This window comes from Malurus melanocephalus, unplaced genomic scaffold (assembly GCF_030028575.1).
Source record: "Malurus melanocephalus ecotype Western Australia unplaced genomic scaffold, MMel_1.1 scaffold_23, whole genome shotgun sequence".
In the NCBI taxonomy this organism is placed as follows: domain Eukaryota; kingdom Metazoa; phylum Chordata; class Aves; order Passeriformes; family Maluridae; genus Malurus; species Malurus melanocephalus.
Genome location: NW_026623255.1, coordinates 1,037,772 through 1,056,411, shown reverse-complemented (window position 1 = coordinate 1,056,411; position 18,640 = coordinate 1,037,772). Strand labels below are relative to the sequence as shown.

The following is an 18,640-nucleotide window of genomic DNA, read 5'->3' as shown; positions in this document are numbered from 1 at the left end:
GACGCTGCAGAAGACGCTGGCAGTGGGATGAATCTGTGTACCAGCAAGAGCAATATCTACTCCATCTGGCTTGGGCTCCACTTCATCCAAGAAMACTTCCTTTTGAATGGGGAGATTCCAGTCACGATGACTCCACCAGTAGAAGAGGTAGCCTCCCAAATTTACTTATCTCAGCCTTCTTGAAAGCACCCCTAACTTCCTTGGCAGCAGTAACAAAACAAGAGCTGTAAAATACTGTTTTCCCTGGTCTGGTCAAACTTGCAACTCAGCATATGTGGTGGGGAGCTCCCAAAATAGCTCTCTGTTGCCTCACCAGCCTCTGCAGYAACTTGAAAAGTCTTTTGCCTTCTGGGACAACTTGGAGAAGTTTTAAATGTTTGGACTTATTTTGAAAGTGCTGTGAAAGATAAGAATGACCTGTTCCAAGGCTGGGTGAAGTGAAGGTCACAGCTAAGGCATTGCACAACAGAACCAAGCAGGTTCAGCACAAAACTCACTCAGGATTTGATCAGCTCATCTTCATGGCTGCTGCTGCTGCCCCTACCTAAATTCAGGTTAAAGCTGAGTCCCTTTGACCTGGCATCTCTGGGAAGTTTAATCCACACTTCCTGCTGGTCAAAGGCTATTCTCTGTCTGGATCTTGTCATGTTTCAGGCTGTCTCTAGTTAGGACAAAACCTGAACAGCTCCTGCTATGTTAAACAAGGAATATGGCCAAGCTGCTCTTTATCGCTGCAGTACCTCAGCGTAACGTTCCTGTGGGCTCTGCATGGATGGCATTGMAGTTTGTCCCCCTGGAATCATGAGAACCCCTTCCCTCCTGAAAGAAAAAAGGTATTTTCTTTCTTGAAAATGTAATTTCCTCCTGAAAAATGACTCCAAAGGGCYATACACATCTGTGGCTTCCCATCTGGTGGGAGAAGTGTTTTTTGTCGACATGTCTCTCATTTCTGAGCACGCTCTCCAGTGCCTTGGCCAGAGCCCTCAGTGTAACTTTCTGCTGACTCAGGCTGTTGGTTTTATTATCCCAAATCCCAAACGGGTGGTTTCAAGTACTCCAGGCATTTTTCAAAGACAGTCTGAAACCCAGCCAAGCCCATGGGGGTATGTATGTGTATGTGTGTGTGTAACCCTTCTCCCGACAGGTCTGCAGTTGGACTGGTTCTCTCCCAGGTCAGGCGAGCTGATCTGCAGCTGCAGAGTGCAGCTGCCACCCCTGGGGACAGCCCCTCCTCTGTCCCCAGAATCAAGTGAACTTTGTGATTTTTCAGCAGCAGTAAATGATCCCCCTGGGGGTTATTTGACCACCAAAACTATGCTGGCTTGGCTGAAGGATTGAAGGGCTGAGGCCCATGTCAATACACACTGACAGATATTAGTGAATGCAGGCTCAAGACCCCCCAGCCCCAAGCCTCCCAGGAGCCATTTTCACTTGCTGATTGAAAGTTACCCCTTCTCATGGTCCTGTGTTCACACAGGACACAATAAAATAGAGCGAAAGCAAATGTGCAATGTAGAGATCCATTATGCTTTATTTACATGCGTCACCATCTCTTTTACAAACTAGATTACAATTTAAAATGGAATACACAAGGCAATATCTACTAACACCAAGTGGAGTAAGCACTGCGTCTCTACTTCGTTTGGAAAGGGGCAGGTTTTGCTCCAAAACAAACTTCCTTCCAACCTCTGAGTAGTAAGGTAATATATTCCTCCAGGGCAGCATCTTTTTTCTTTGTTTTTTTTTTTTTTAATATAAAATCCTCAGTAAGACTGCAACGTGAGAGTGTCTGCTTTCAAATGAAAGTACAAGATAGCCCAAATGAAAAGTATAAACTGTTCAGCTCTTCGGTATGTAAAGACGGCCATGCGCGATAAGGCTGTGGATTTAATATTCTTCCAATTTACATGGCTTGAAACAGAAACAGATAAAACAGTTTTACAGATACTGTATACATATTTTTTTCCAATCATGCAACTTTTTAAAAAAAAAGTTAAACATGTGAAGCCAAATGTACAATCCATTTTTTCCAACCCATAGTTACGAAATGTATCTGGTCCCCCTTCGCATCTGTTGGCAATTCCAAAGGTATATTGTGTACTTGAAACACTTACAGGACACCAATTGCCAAGCAATGATATAATTTTAGAGAAATACATGACCTAAAAGGTAACTTTTTTAAGCAGTGGCACAAAAATTTCTGGAGTTAAGCAGTGTTTAACTATCTGATTATTCTCAAGATTTTTTTACAAAATTATTAAGTCAAGCCCCAACCTGTGACTATAAACTGCATAAATAACACCTTTTTAGACCTTTTGTTTAGACCAAGTGCTCAAATGATAACCATGTAATTGTGACCTTGACTTTCATCTGTTTTACACAAGGAAAACTTCTAGGCATAAACATGTTCAWAGACTCAAAGGCCAAATTTTCAAAAAGTAGGTTCTCGAAACTAGCTATTCAAGTCTTTATTTTGACACCTAAACAAGCGGCCCTTTGAATTCAGGGAGATTTATTTAGCACCTCTGGAGAGAAGGGCCTTTGCTGGGCACCTCAGCAAGTGTAGAGGKTGATGACCTTCCCCTGGGCCTGGGGGACCTGTCATCTCCCCTTCCTTCAAGAAGCCATGAGGGCAGAGCAGCTCGCCCCTTGCGACCACGCCGGAGTTCCTGGTGTTTGGTGCCTAACACCAGGCACTTCCTCTTGAAAATTTTGGCTCCAAAACTAAGCAACAGAAAGGAAATCAAACTGAAGAGGCTGGCCAAGTCCATCCCTCTTCAGTGAGGGCTGGGATGCTCTCCAAAGCAGGGGCCCAAGCTGTCGCAGACACACCAGTGGGAATGCTCTCCTTGACATTGCTGGGAGGCAGCTTAAGCCTTTCATCCACTAACGCTTTTTTCTTTTAAAAAAACTTCTCTGCCATTGATGGGCTGTGTCTAAACCAAGTGTTTTTTCTCCATTTCCTGAACAGAGCAGGGCATAGTTTTGTCTCTCATTTCTGCCAGTGGAAAGCAGCTCCACTGAACCCAAGCAGGCTGAGTTGCTGGAGCAGAGCAGAATTTGCCCCCATTTCGTTTAAGCTTTCAAAGGACCTTCCCTTGCCTTTGACAAGAACTGAATCTGTGCCAAGAAAAAAAATAAATTATGGGGTTTGGTCACCTTGGCCATACTGGAGTCAGGCCTTACAGGATCTGTCACTGATGGTGACTCTTTGGGCAGCACCACGGGTCTCACCGGAGGCTCAWCCGTGTGGGGATTAAAAGCTGCATCTCAGCATGGGGAGCCACCGAGTGAGCTCTGCAGAGAGCCAAAGCCTGGGGCTGGGGCACAAGTCCAACCACAGGGCAGCAGCTGCAGAGAAGCCTCAGCAAAGGAAACACCAGAGGGAAGTCCTTCAGCATACACTCACATTTTGGGGTGTACAGGACGCTGAGTGCTAATGGCACACGCTCAGAGGAGGCCAGTGATGAACTCTTGATCAATTCCAACAAAAGGTGCCTGCCACTAGACTTGGGTAAGCCAGGTGCCAAGGTGTGCCACACAAACATCCTGGGAAGTTGGCTGCTGACAGACATGGGCAATGTGCACCAGCCAGCTCCAATGAACACTCCAATAAACTAGGCCATATGCTGACAAATAGATCCCCTCAGTGTAAAAAGAAAAGTTTTTTTAAAAGGCAAATGATAAACCCTTGGCTGCTTGGAAGAGTTGATATGCTACAGGGCTTTGCTAACCACAACTGCACAGAGCCTACACAGTCATAACTTGGGGGAGAAACCAAGAGGTGCACCTTTATGAGAGAACAGCATGGGGGCTACAGTACAAAACCAAAACTTCCATCACACKAGGAGATGTTTCACCAAAATCACCTCAGGGACCTGGAAAGTAAGGAGAGAGGAGGGGCCCACAAATGCGTGTGTGTGTTGGTGCATGACTGCATGTGCGGTGGCAGTGGCGAGAGGGAGTCACTCCACATTGCATGGGACACGGGTCGGTGGGAACTCATGCACTGAGGCTTTGGGTTAAAATGCTAGTTTTTTTTTTTTTTCCTAACATCCATGCATAATGATTAATTTCTGTACATAATAAAATATATTTATATATTTATATGCATAATGCTTTTATGCAAAGGAAAAAAAACTTCATATATCGCTTTGGAGAATTATGTATACACTGTCCTATTCAGAACCTCTTCATACCGAGTTCCTATGTACCACTGGTGTTTTCCCCTCTTTTTTTTTGTATCCCTCCCCCCAAGATACTAATAAAAAGCAATCAAACTTTCCAGATTATAGAGAGGATCTATACAGCACCATACCTTTTATTCATTATTATTAATTATTATTCATTTTACAAAAGAAAATCATAGAAGCAAAATATATAAAACTGCCTTGCCTTTCGGTGTCATTTATCCTGCTACAATCTACGCTCATATGAAAAGCCATTTGTATGATACTGTCACCTTGCCATTCCCACTCCTGCTTCTTCTGCCACAATGGATTATACATAATGAGAAGGAAAAAAATAATCAAGGATATGTCCAAAACAACAACAAAAATAAACAGGGTCACTGATGCCATAAAAACCCCTGCAGTGACCTGTGCCCCAGCTCCTGGCATTGTCACTGCAATGATGACCTGCCAATGCCCAGCTGCCAGGTTTCCCCTAATTTCTGTGTTTTCCAACACATCTCTACAGGTGACTACGCTCACCCTGTGTGGCAGCTCAGCCTGTAACTCCTTACCAGCTCACTGTGGCAGCGGGGGCAGCTTTGCTAACCTAAGGCAGGAGGGGAGCCTGCTCCAGTGGGCAGGAAAGGGGCTCCTGCCTCGGTGCACGTCTGGGCAATGGCACCCGCTGTCAGTCCGTCCTCATGAGCCAAGAGGCAAAGTCGCCGGCTTCCCCTGTTTTGCAACCAGCTCTGGGTTGACCCWTACAGAAAACAGGGGTGTACTATTCAATTTAAGGAAAGAATAAGAAAGAAACAAACCAACCACCCCAACAGGTCACGCACATCTCCTCTCTCTGGAATTCAGCCGGCTGATAGGACTAACAAAYGCTGTATATTCAGAAAACCCTGACACCTGAGCAGTGTTGGGTTACGGTCTTTTCCTTGCATGTGCACAGTGCCTCAGATTCCCCAGGGAGAGAATGCAAAAATGGTTAAAAATCTACAGAAATCAAACTGGAGGTTGTAGTGGGGAGGGTGGGCAGATGGGGAAAACCTCCAAAAAGAAAAGCCAACTTAAAACATCCCATAAACCATTAATATATTGAAACACCACATACTCATTGACAAGTAACTACTGTAAAGGCTACACAGTGTGTTCTCAACAGGATGGTGCTGAACATTGTCTCCACAGCAGGTGCTTGGCCATCCCAGAAAAGGAAGAGTTTGCATACTTCAGAGTGAGTTCAATTTCCAACAAAAAGAAAAAAAAAAGGAAAAAAAATAAAAGAGAGGGGGAAAAAAGTAGGTTCTTCACTCCAGTCAGGGACCTATTAACAGTCTGCTTCATTAGGAAAATAATGCAGGGTTCACGAAGGTTGTAAGCTGTAAACAGTATCACTGTCCACTTGCTGACAGCAGATTTGGCAAAGGGTTCTCTCTCTACATCTCGTGTCAGTTTGAGGGCCTGGAGAGGAAGAAGAAAAAGAAGAAAAGACAGTGAGATTACTGCATGTAGGAAAAAATAAAAACCACAACAAAAAAAGGCAACCAAGCAAACCTGCAAACAAAACAACAGCTTACACAAAGGAGCATTTTAGATATGTTTGTACCCAGAAGCTTCAAACTTCTTCAGCCTTCAAAGGTAAGGGATAAGCTGACCCTGCCTGAAAATGCTTTTCCCTTGCCAAGGTTCAAGTGTTTCTGTGCTGGCTTAACTGCTTCCAAACAAGAAAGAAAAAACCCTGTCTCAAATGAAAAAATGATGGTCAAGTCTGATTTACAGAAACACAGTGCATTGCCTATTTGTAAAGCATATTTCCAAGTGAAGCAATGAAGTATCCTCCAGCTTTTCTCCATTTTTCACGATCACCTTTTCTCAGCATCACCAGAAAGCTGAATAAATCTTCTGTAAATGTTTGCCATCCACCATCACCCTTGAAGGACAGAAAAAGAGGCTACTCAAGAGAAACACTAAGGAGCTACAAGTTTCAGTGTGGACTTTGGAGTTTTCTGTTTTCCTGCTCTCGCAACACACCATTAACATAAAGGGTCCACCTGGCTTTAAAAACTGGGTTACATCTTATTCTGTAGCCAAAAAGCTTCTCTGCAGAGAGAGAAGCACAGGGAAGACACCTTGGAAACAGCATGGAGATGACTATGAAGGCACACAGTAAGTAGGTAAAACACTGAAAACAGATGAACATTTCAAACAAGRAGGCCAAGGGGACACTGTTTTTTAAAGGTACTCTGGCTTAAAGACATAGGCAGGCACCACATACTGTTTTGGAAAGCATGTACATTTAAACATTCCCATGAAATCCTCTCACATCTCCAGCAAGACCACTTGGTAGACATCCATATTCTGGGTCTGTAGCTTCTGATTCTGACACRGTTTCTGAAAACAGGGCTTAGTCCCCTCACACTACTTACTGACTTTTGAGGATTTTCTCCAAGATGAAAGACTGATGATTTTTTATGCAGTGCAAGAACAAGGGGACACTGGCTGAAACCAAAAAGCCATTGAGTTGATTAAGGAATGCCTTTACTTTCAAAAGACCCTGCTGTCAGGCACCCTCATGAAAATGGTGGTGGATTTAATGGAACTGCTGGTTTAATCAGGACGGGCATGTCCTGCAAGGAGGATCACTCAAAGACTGTCTCCTGTTTAAGGTGCCAGGAGCTGATCCTATGATAACAATTTATTAAAATGACCTATTCTGATAATGCTAAATGATTGATGGAAATTTAATCATTTTGTCTCATGGTTATTAGAGCAACAGTGTGACAGCTGCTCCCTGTGCCATTAGGGGAGAACTTCATTCAGCACAGCTTAGGGAGCAGACAGATTGTGCATTTCACCCAAACAAAATTTGGCTTTAGCCTTAATTATGTGGAAGGGTTTGGGGTAGACTGTTTTGTGAATAAAGGGATTTCTGACTGGATCAACATATTGATTTCTTCATTTCAAAGGGCAAATTAACACTGGCCGTTCGTTAATATGACTGCCTGGCAATGACTCCATTTGGTGTGTCCCGATGGCCGTAACAAGGTCAGCAGAAGATACCCAGAGAGGCCTGGCAGCCCCCACTAAAACCTGCCTAGTGGCACATTTGCAGATCAAACAAGTGCAAGCCCATTTCTCTAYTTAAAGCCTGAGCATCAGAGGAGGCTGGAAATGAGGAAATGCACTTTCCMAAGTGCAACATCCTCTGAAGGCAAGGCTCACTTGGGTGCCAAACATCACAGCCCAGCAAGTCAGCTCCCTCTCAGGCAGCTGCCAGTCATGCTGAGCATGGGCTTAACTGTGGCACGTGTGAGAAGTCTGGCTGACTTTGAATAAAGCTATTGATTGAAAGTAAAAGAGTACAGAAACTCCCAATAAAGTAACATGGTATTGCTTAACATTTATATTAAGAATCTAGGTGAAATATTACATGATGAAACCAAGGGACGAGTCAAAAACTGGAGGATGGGTTAAGCTGAGCATTTCCACTTTTGTGGAARTGGCACTGCCTGGTATTTTCTCCTGAGGGACCTTGTACTTCACACAGGGTCAATATTTTGGAAGCAGACACAAGATGAGTTGTGAATCACCCAGCAGAACCAAACCACATTGTTTCCATAGTTCTGCTTACATGGACTTTGCAAATGAATCAAAAAACGAAAATAGGTAGATCAAAGCCTTAACCTGCCTGTCTTCAAACTACCCTGTTAAAGTCTGTCATAGACCCACGCACTCTTGCTTTCTGTCTACCATGGAAAGTCTCTGTTTAACCTTAATTAGTGGCCTACTGCTCCATAGCAATGAAAACTCTATCAAAGCAGGGAAACAAGTGCTCCAATCATATCTCCATTTATCACAGAACCATAGAATGGTTGGGCTGGAAGGGACCTTAAAGATTGCCTAGTCTAATCCCCCTGAAATGAGCAAGGACATCTTCCAACTAGATCAGGCTGCTCATAGCCCCATCCAACCTGGCCTTGAACACATCTGTGGATGGGTAATTCACATGTCACTGGGCACCCTGTTGTGGCGTTTTACCACCCCCATTGTAAAAAATGTCTTTCTGACATTTTATGTAAATCTACCCTCTTCTGGTTTAAAACCATTACCCCTAGTGCTACTGCAACAGGCCCTGGTAAAAGCTTTGCAAAGCTTCATGCACGACATGCYCCATTCTTCTGTCCTGTTCCCTGCCCTCCCATCCTCTACCTTGCTACTGACCAGTTACAAATGCTACTCTCACTTTGCTCTGTGGCCAAGCTGACTGGTTCTGATTTCCCTCCAGCAACAACATTTCTTCACCTCTGTCTCACATCATTCCACCACTTAACCAGACGGCCAACTCCCAAGCCCCGTGCCACTTTGTGCACCATGAGAGCAGCTCTCAAGAATCATTTGCCACCCATTACTTKCTCCCTTTGATTCCCAGTGGTGCCAATTATGCAGCAGGAAATTTTTTCAGATCAGAAAGGTGATGTGGCGATGCTCCCCTTAGCTTGGCACAGGTAATACGCTCATGTCTATCAGCGAGCCAACACAGCAATCAGCACACGGAGTTTTCAGTTAGAATAAAAGCTGTGTGCTCCTTTACACAATTCTGGTGTGAGAATCTGCACTACCAACATGCAGCTCCTCTGTATGGCAGCCRAACATGGATCTCCTGATTTGGCTGGAAGGCTTGTTGAGTGGGTCTCATCTTGGAAAACAGCACCATTTAGAGGTCTGTAAAACAAGTGTTCTCCCTGGATACCACTTTGCAACAACTCTCCAGGGAYAGGAAATCCCAGTAACTACTTTTACTGTCTAGACACTCGGGATGCAAACATTTTCAAGGAAACTTGTGTCCTTTAGTGACAGATGTGCATTCGTTCTGGTGCCTGTGCCCTTCGATTTGTCATCGCCTCCAGCAACAAAGCTGCTACTCCAAAGTGGGGGTAGGCTCAAAACGCAAGACTTGATTACGTGTGGTTAAAGTTAATATTCTGCCTGAGGTTGCACTGTGAAAGACTGGAAAATACACAGAATTTGTTTAGAAACAAGTAAGCAAGATAACTACTGCGGCCAGTCTTTCTATATCAACAAAATTCTAGCATGAGATTTTTATTTCAAGCACAATAAAAATTGAAAATACCAATGCCACAGCAGGTGTGCCACAGTGACACTCTACAGACTTAACACATGCTGCACTAGGATGGCTCTGTGCTGAGGGACAACACTCAGGTCAGGGGACAAAGCCCAAGGACAAAAAAAAGAGCTGGCAACTTCATGTGCTTTATTTTGTGAGTTTTCAGGCATGTTGCAACTTCACTTTTTTTCTTTAAATTCTACTTGCAAAAATAGATCTTTCCCAGATCAGAACTGGGGGCAGAGAGTAAGGGAGAAGGATGGAAAGAGGAAGAATGACAGCACAGAACCAGGGAGTTAAAACRTTGCGGTGCTGGTAGCTGCATAAGCATGTAAAGCACGAAAGTGTCTCTTTTCCTTCTGCTGCTGCTCTTTTTCCAAGAAACACTGAAAACCATAGCAGATAACCAAGGAAGTAAATGTAACTTAAGACAGCAGACCATTCTCTTATCCTGTATCAGCTCCCTGGGAAAAAAGACCAGAACTGTAGTGAGCTGCCACAGCTATTTATAAGCAGGTTATTTTGATATCCCACTGGTCTACAGAATCATACAAAAGTCCAGGCTGGAAGGGATCAGCATCATCTGGTCCCAATTTCTGTTCCAGGCAGGGCCTTAGGTTAAGTTATTCGGGATTTGTCAAGTATGGAGTATTTCCAGCAAGGAAGAATCCACTACTCCTCTGGGCAGTTCATTTTACCCTCAAAGGTGGGTACAGTCCCTTCTACCCATTTTACAGTTGAAAGGGAAACRCTGTTGATGTGCAGTTGCTGTTGAGAACCATCCCATATGTCTGGGTTTAATCCTYTGTCCCAGCCAACACAGAAGAGCTCAGATAGAGGACAACTCTCTCCATAAGGTCATCAGGATTCTTACTTGACAACCTTTTGGTCAATTTTATCCCCTGCCTTCTGCTCAGGACCCTGAAGAGTGGGGTGCAAATCCTGCCAGTTATGGGTAACACTGCCACTGACTGAGAGACATCCGCAGGGTGTTCAACGCACCCCATTTTAGGCGGGATGATGCTYGACTAGAGAAAGAAGGCCAAAACTACTTGCAAAATACATCTTTTGTTAGGGGTAAAGCCCATCAGCTGGAGTAACTGTGCTTTCTTCAGGCACCTGGGAGCACTGGGAAGGAGTGTCGAAGTCTACTGTGGATCACAAAAGGATTTGTAATTACTGCTCCTGTRCAAGGCCACAAAAGGATTTTGCTTGCATTTTTTGAATCTGAAGAAGAAGAGTGACATTTTAGAGTAAAAGGTACCTGCATGGCTAGAAACATCCTGAACTGTGGGTTTAAAGTGTTATGGAAACATGCTATGTGCCTGTTATTCTGAATGTGCTAACAGAGTTTCTTTTTCTTTGCCAGGTACATCCTCCTGCTATGGAATCTCGTTTTCTTCTGTGTTAAAGTGAAAATGAGAGGCCAATACCATGTTGATAAAAGGCAGGACATTTTCTATCATGACTTACAAGTGGCAGAAAAGGCAAGAGAGGAAAGGTCCTACCTCAAAACCAGATTTTATCTACATTTGTATGAAATGAATTACCTATAAAAGCCAGGTGATGTAGGCAGTGTGAGGGAAAAACAATGGGCAAGACATTCAGCTCAGCTGTACAAGTGCAYAAATGCAAACCATTCTCCACAGCATCATCTGGGAAAAGAGGCTTTTTTCCTGGAGTAATGGCAGACAGCCGTGGCTGCACAGCAGCTTCCGCTAGCCGAGCTGCGTTCCTGTCCGATTACTGCTCAGCAGATGTCCCCTCTGCCAGACTCCAATAGCTGCCACCCTGTGCAGTAATCTGAGTGGAAAAGCTGATTAAACAGCTCCGGCAGACTGGACCAGAGTGGGGCATTCCCACCACAGAGCCACAGGTACCCAATTTAACAGGGTCAGCATCCCCACACACCGCTGGGGACTTGACTGGGGACAGTGTGGAAGGGAACATCCTGCTGGAGATCCTTCACCATCAGCAMCAGGAGCCCAGGGTGCCATTGCATGAGCATCCTTCACCCCCCTCCCCAGGCCAGGACGGAAGGCTGGCTACTGGCACACAGTGCTACTCAAACATGCACTCCTGCTGCCCATGCTGTACCTGTGCTTTTTGGCTGTCATCAACACAAGACTTAAACCTCGCCGGCTGTCAGCTCATCACCTGGGCTGAGTGCCCAATTGCTATGAAAAAAAGATCCCGACCTTTCCTCAGCTGCATGACGCTGTGTTTCTAAAAAGAAGCTCTTATTACGCACTTCTTCAAGAAAATATGCTTTCATGAGGGTTATTTAAAAGTCTGGCTCAAAGGAAGGAATGAACAAAGAAAAGCCACCTGTAACCAACTATCAGGCAAACCACGTATCGAGGTACCAACACTGATCTGCAGCTCTAAACAATCATTATGGCTCATTCACATGATAAAGACGATTTGCAAAGACTCATTCTCTAACAAAACCTGTGCACTGTTGATCCAAGGTGGAAAGCACTGGTGAGACCAGTTGATGCGGGCTGTTCTAAAAATATCAGCTTGTGCTGTCATCTGGTGAGAGTATGTCATCCTGTAATCTTAGCATCTGCAGGGACAGCAAGTTTCWGCCTAATTATTGCTGCTGAATCACATGACAAAGCATGAGGTACTAAAAAATACTTCTATATAAAACACCAACAGAAGAACACCCAAACCACAGGATAAGACCACTGTCCTGGCTTCAGCTGGTGTACACTTACAACACCAGCCTGTGGAGGCAATCCTGGTTTTTACAGATCTTTTCCAAGGGTTAATAAAACCCCAAACCATAAACCCAGATTAAAAACACACCAGAACAAAAAAGCCCTAGTCCCAGAAGGAATGAGCAATTCATTGTGTTTGTGTGTCAGCTCCTGCTGCCTTCACACAGCAAAAGCCACAGAATCCCTGTAAGCCAAGGACTGGCCCCTTATGCAAGAGGAGAGTGAGACCACACGGGGGGCAGCCCCAGTGGGTTTGCCCAGCTTTCCCCTCACCTCCTCCCCAGCAGCCATGAGCACAGAGTTTGCTCCTGTGCCACTGATTTGTTCCCCAGCCACCAAGGAGCTTGGTCAGYGCAGGCCCTCCTTGGAGTTGAAGGGGATCCCTGTTCCCCACAAAATACACTTTCTACAGAGATATTTCTGTTCAAAGACTAAACCTGGCATGTGTGGTGTTCAGCTACTCACAAAACCACCTTTCAAAACGTGGGCTAGCAGAAACAACACTTAAATGTTACAAGTGCCACCACCTTAACCACTAGCCTACTAGAAAYGGAACAGAAGAATATGCTGCTCTTGAATATCCTTTAGATTTTTTAAAGGCACACAGCCCCACCTTAGCTCTGTGTAAGAAACCTGGCAGCCCGATCCCTAAGACCTCATTTTTTAAAAAGAGAGAGGAACAAATGCAGCTATGGTCCTGAAGCAGCCTATGTCCTCAGGTAAGAGGTCCACCAATTCTGATTTGTACATTACAGCTTTCATGGGCAGAAGATTTCTGGCAGAAAACAAAGAAGAYCTTCTTTGTGGCAAACTGCACAGWACTCTCTGATTCACAACTCCATCCAAATAGAGACCTCTGACTACCTATTTTCACTTTTAAGATGGTACTGCAAACATGAAGTCACCCTCAGACCTGCCTGTCCGCCTTTGGTATGAATTATACACAGAAGGATGCTGAACACCAATTAACAAATTGGCAAGAAGTCCAAGCTGATATGGACTAATGAAATATTAGCAGACATTTTGTTAGGGTTTTTTTTTATCAGAGATGTTAATCATTGAGTGTGAACATTACATGATGGCAGACTCTAGGTTAGATATTAGGAAAAAAATTTTTACGGAAAGAGTGATAAAGTACTGGAATGGTCTTTCTGGGGAGGTGGTGGAGTCACCAACCCTGGATGTGTTTAAGAAAAGATTGGATGTGGTGCTTGGTGCCATGGTTTAGTTGAGGTATTAGGGCATGGGTTGGACTCCAAGATCTTGAAGGTCTTGAAGGTCTCTTTCATCCCAAGTGATTCTGTGATTCTGCTGTTTCCAGCTTGTGTACTCTGCAGTAAGATGATGTGGGACCTACATGATACTAGGGGAAAATGAGTGACTTTAACTGATCTGTCAAGTATTTTACATGCAATTTTCAAAGTCAACGTGACTCCAGCACAGCTCTGTTACAGAGCCCAGAGRCATCAATTCATTGAAATCTCTTTCAGAAGATGCAGCTTAGATGAGTTTTTCAGACTATGACACCAGCTCAAGAAGTTACTGCCCTGCTYGTGCTGAGCTTTTCTCCACCCCATGCACAACACCCTGCTAGCACTAATGCCAGTATGGTACCATTGTAAACCAGATCAGTGCAACAATCCAGGTAAAATCAACTTCTTGGAAGGTTTTGATGCTGGAGAAAATGTTTGCCTGAGCAGTAACTGTTCACCAGCTCCTGATCTTCCATGCAGCAGCAAATGTCCTGAATAGTCTTCCCTGACCTTCTATTTTGGGATYACTCTTTGGCAAAAGCTAAGTCCCTTTGGACTTGCCAGGTGAGATGGATCCCAGAGCAARGTGTAGAGTTGTGGGAATCCCAGACTAAGAGAAGGACACAGTAATTTCARAATAAAAGGTATTCTACAGACAGGTGAGGGAACAGTGATGTCTTTATTTATTGATAAACCAGCTGAAATATCAAGGTGATGATTATCTGAGTGGGTGGAGGGCATTATCCAGTGCTTTTGGAAAGCAGGTAGAGATGGAGGAACWGAGGCCCCAGTCAGAATAAGAGAAAAAAATTATGACTGAGTGAATAAAGCAAGAAAAAAATCTACTGATTTTCTCCACCTCTTTTTGTTAGAGAAAAAAAAAAACCAAAACAAACCCAAATTCCTTTATATGCCTCAATGAGGGACCTCTGAAAGGCTGGACATAGGCGGCCTCAGGGGCACACGTTGGTGGGGCGGCATTGGGCAGGGCTCTTTGCAGGGACCMTGCACAGGCTTGTGTGCAGCAAATGTGCACAGCCACTCAACCTGCAACAGTGGCATCTCCTGCAGGGTTTCTTTTTAAAATTTCCCTATGAAGAAATTGTAGTTGATTTTCTTCCAAAGTAAACCTCCCTCTATATCCAAGTATGTATAAATTAAATACCTATGTATTTGCCTTCTTTGTTTTCTTCCTGAAAGCAGACTCCAATGTTTCTCTTATTTTTCACAGAAAATACAGCASTCACTATTCCTAGGTATGCCAATAACCCATTGTAACTGCTTCTGCCTGCAAAACACACCTGGCCACCCTTGTGAAACGGATTTAGAATAGGCAATTGCCAAGCTGTTCTGCTAAAAGTGTTCCCCAGTCTTTGGGCTTGTAAAGATTCATTACTGCGGTCATGAACATTGTCGAGAGCAGATTTTAATTCAGGGATCCCAACTGCTACAGTGGAAAAGTAACCAAGAAAAGCAATTCAGAACAACTGCATCTGATGTCATGCGAGAAGCCCCTATCAAAAGATGAGATGCTCGTAGGGAGGCAAATTCTCACACAGCGCTGCTTAACAGATGAGGAAGGGTGCATGATGAACCAGCTCAGCAGAAATCATCTGCACTTGCACCTGATACCAGAGGCACCCCGCAGCAGCCGGTCCACTTGTCAGGGAGAGGGAGAGAGGCTTCCACAGATGACTGGACAGTAATCCGCCGAGGAGAGCTGTCTCGTTAATAAATCTGTCCTCTGCAATGAGACTTCGCTCACACAGATGTGTCAGTTCCTTTATTCGGAGGGAGACGCCTGAAAAAGATCACGGCAGCTCTGCTTTCCCTGGATGCCAGAGGCCGGGGTGAAGAGGCAGCAGGGAGCAGCAGTGAGGAGGTGGGGTGCTGCATCTCCTCGCTGCCCACGCAAGTCCCCCTGCGGCAGCTGCTACCTACGTGCAGCAAGCGAACCTATGGGAGCAGGAGGCTGCCCTATTTGCCTGTGTCAAGCAAAACTGTCAATAACATCTATTTTTCAGGCCCTGTTTGACAGATTGTACTGCTGGATGTTGCACAGCAATAAAGTTCCTACTTTTAGCCTTTTTTTTTACATCATGCAAAGAAGGTTTTTAAATCCAAGCAGGTCATGCACCTGAAGGAAGAGAGAACTTCTCAGCAAGCATGACCTTCTGCAAATTTTTGCTTCCTCACCTTTGAATCAATTCTCTTTTTATCCCCCTTTCTTTTCCTAAATTCTCCAGCACTAGAACTGAAGAAACCCTAAAATCTCTAGTCCTGGCCTTGCCAAGTTGCTGCCTTGCTCAGGGTCAGTGGGATAGAGTGTCCTCTACAGCCCATACCTGCAGCCCATCTCCTGGCCACACTCTGCAATGCTCCTGCTGTGAGTGAGAAGCTGTGCAAGGTCCAGAGGAAATCCTTCCACTGACAGAGAAAGAACTGTGCACACCAAGCACRGCAGCTCTGTGGATTGACTGAAAGGAAGATGCCTGGGCAGCTCTGCTCTCCCTCACAGAGAAAGCACATCTCCTGAGGTTCTCCGCACACACAGGAAACAGGAAAACATTCAGGAGGTTCACCACTGCTGCTCACCTACCACAAAGCTTCCCCTTGAACATCTAACTGTGAAATAGTGAATGAAAATGCAATTAAAGATGAAAGGGGYAAATTATGCACTGTAAAGTCAAAGGACACTGACTCGTTCTTTCCATCCTTCACCTGGAAAAGAAGAAAGCTGCAAGTAACGCTGTAAACTGAATGAATGCCTCATTTAACCTCACCACTGAGATGCTCTACATRCTATTCTGAAGTTAATAGAACACTTTCAATAATTTATAGCTAACATTTTATCCTACTATATTTTGAAATTTACTCCCTTATACTAATAAATAAAGGAGAAAGGGCACTTTGTGAGGCACCTGCCCTATGAGTCAGGGAATATGTATGTGTGAGCAGGCAGGAGTATGGGCAGGAGCCTGCAGAATCACAAAAGGATGACAGAAACAATGATTACAAGTTTAAATGTCCCCAGCTGTGGAAAASAGGCAACAGAAAAAAACATGTCAATCTGGAAAAAAATTAATCTGGAGAAGCTAACATTTAAAAAACACGTCAGAACCCAAACCTACAGATATTCTCTTGAAGGAATCCAAAAGAAAAATATATCTACCCCCTGARGGGTGGGGAGGGGAGGACAACAATTATCATATATTTTATACATTAAACTCAGGACATTCCTGAGACCACAATCCCACCAATATATAATTCCTCTATTTGATATCTCTTTTTTTGGTCAAGAAATACAAYTGTAAGAAAAAGCAAACCCACACAACTTTGCTAGTGTTGCTGTACCACAAAGCAGCACAACTCTTGATTCTGTCCGGATCTGCCCCATACACYTGATCCCCAGAGAGTGCTCTGATCTTGCAGAGACACTCTTCCTCCCCATCCCCCGCAGCAACAGTGCTCCACTGACTGCAGAGCCCCTCGCCACCTCCCTGTGTAACACAGCTTGGCTACACGTGGCACCGGCTGCAAGAAAGAATCCGTCTGTTGCGACTTCAAAGAAGACGARTTAGAGCTCTGCGATTCCTAAAACCCACAAATATTCCACCTTGGTTTGCCCGATTTGTCATTAACATTTCTCATGCCTAAATTAAGAAGGACGCTGAGCACCAGATGCGTGCTGACAGTGTTGCAGTCGAACAGCTTTTATAGCTTAGCCTCGTTTCTTCCACACCTCCACGTTTCTTGGTTGTGCCTGTTGCATACCAACACACAGCAAGCCATCGCAAGCCAAATTACTATTATTAGTGTGCACTTACTATTAAGGGTTTGGTGCAAACTCCAATAAAACTAAGGAACAATTATTTTACCACATCTATGGGGAACTGACCTGTTTGCCCATTTTCCCTGTTCTCAAAGATCCTTCAGCCTGGTACCCAACTCTGTGATGAAGCCTGTTTAGCACCAGTGAAGTTCCCCACATTCAGACTGACAACGTTCTGAGCTGAGATGAGGGAATCAAAGTTAAAATCCAGCCCATCGGCATCCATGAGTTCACTGCGGATAATGGACTCCATGTCACACTCCAGGCTCCCATTGAAAATATCCAGGTCCAAGTCACTTGGGAATTTCTCATGTCCCATGACCGGGAGGTTCACGCTAGAAGAGTACAAAGAGGAGCCTGACAGCGGGTCAGAAAGTGTTTGCATAGACTGATTGACAGRTGACTGCTGATGTTTGGTGGATCCCAAGCTGCTGGAGTCACTCAAGCCTATGTTACTGATGGAAYTGGACAAGGCACGGCTGCCACTAAGAGAGGAGTTGTGGGACTGGTGCTGGTGATGGGACAGGTTCTGATTGACCAGACCGCCCTGGCCRGACTGCGCGGCAAATGACATCATGGGGTCGTTGCGGAGCATTATATTTCTGCGGGAATTCTGGGCGGACACAGCTGTGCTGGCTTGTGACATGAGTGGGTCAGACTGTGTCATCATGACGTCGCTGTGACTAAGTGCATCAGAGGTGAGAAGATCCTGCAGCGTCTGGTTGTTGTAATGAGAAATGGAAGAGAAGGTGGCCTGCTTGTTCTCCTGAATCGTCTGCATGGGMGACTGGCGRAGGGAATTCAGGGACGATGGCCCGAACACAGCGTTGTTGAAACTACTTGAMGGGGAACCCAGCCCTGAACCTTTGGAACCATAAGGAAAACTGGAGCTCCTCTGCATTATCCCTCCTGTGGGTGACTGCTGGGACGGAGGGAGTGTTATATTGTCCAAGAGATCATCCATGAGGTTATCTGTCAGTCCATCATTCARGTTCATTGTCCCAGCCATATCAGTCAACCTAGGCAACTCCACAGTACACGGTTTGTTTACCGATGGGGACAAGCTCGCTGGACTACTGTACAGCATGGGAGAAAGCGGAGCGTCGTCATCTTGAACGTCATCGAGCTCGGTGCTGGCCAGAATTGGTGACAAGCGGCCACTGATCGTACTGGCATTTGAATTGGTACGGGAACGAAAATCTGTCCATGCGTCCAGCTCATCGCTGCTGCGGGAGGTGGGACTCCCTGGCCACTTGGAGAGCTGGGACGGGCTGTCCTCACTCGTCTCCTGGGCAGTCTGCAGGGCTGCCTTTTTCTTTGCTGCCCGCCCTCGGCTCTTCGTGTACTTGTTGCTGTTGTCCATTGACACAGCACGTCTCCGGGGCGCCTTGCCGCCTTTTCCACCATCTGGATTGATCATCCACCAAGAGCTTTTCCCGGTGCCTTCATTCTGCACCCTGACAAATCGGCTGTGGAGTGACAAGTTGTGCCGGATCGAATTCTGCAGGAAAGGAACAGAACAAAACGTC

The 18,640-nt window shown here is 45.1% G+C and overlaps 1 protein-coding gene across 1 annotated transcript in view; it reads right to left on the bottom strand.

The window, feature by feature from the left end:
• Window positions 1-1,506: 1,506 nt before the first annotated feature.
• FOXO3 (forkhead box O3) overlaps window positions 1,507-18,640 on the bottom strand; it is an 89,282-nt gene continuing 72,148 nt past the window's right edge. Inside the window, exons 2-3 of the mRNA XM_057390147.1 lie at window positions 17,178-18,612; window positions 1,507-5,636 (exon numbers count right to left, since the gene is read on the bottom strand). Coding sequence (XP_057246130.1) covers window positions 17,212-18,612 — 1,401 coding nt within the window. The 3' untranslated portion in view covers window positions 1,507-5,636; window positions 17,178-17,211. The remainder of the gene's footprint in view (window positions 5,637-17,177; window positions 18,613-18,640) is intronic.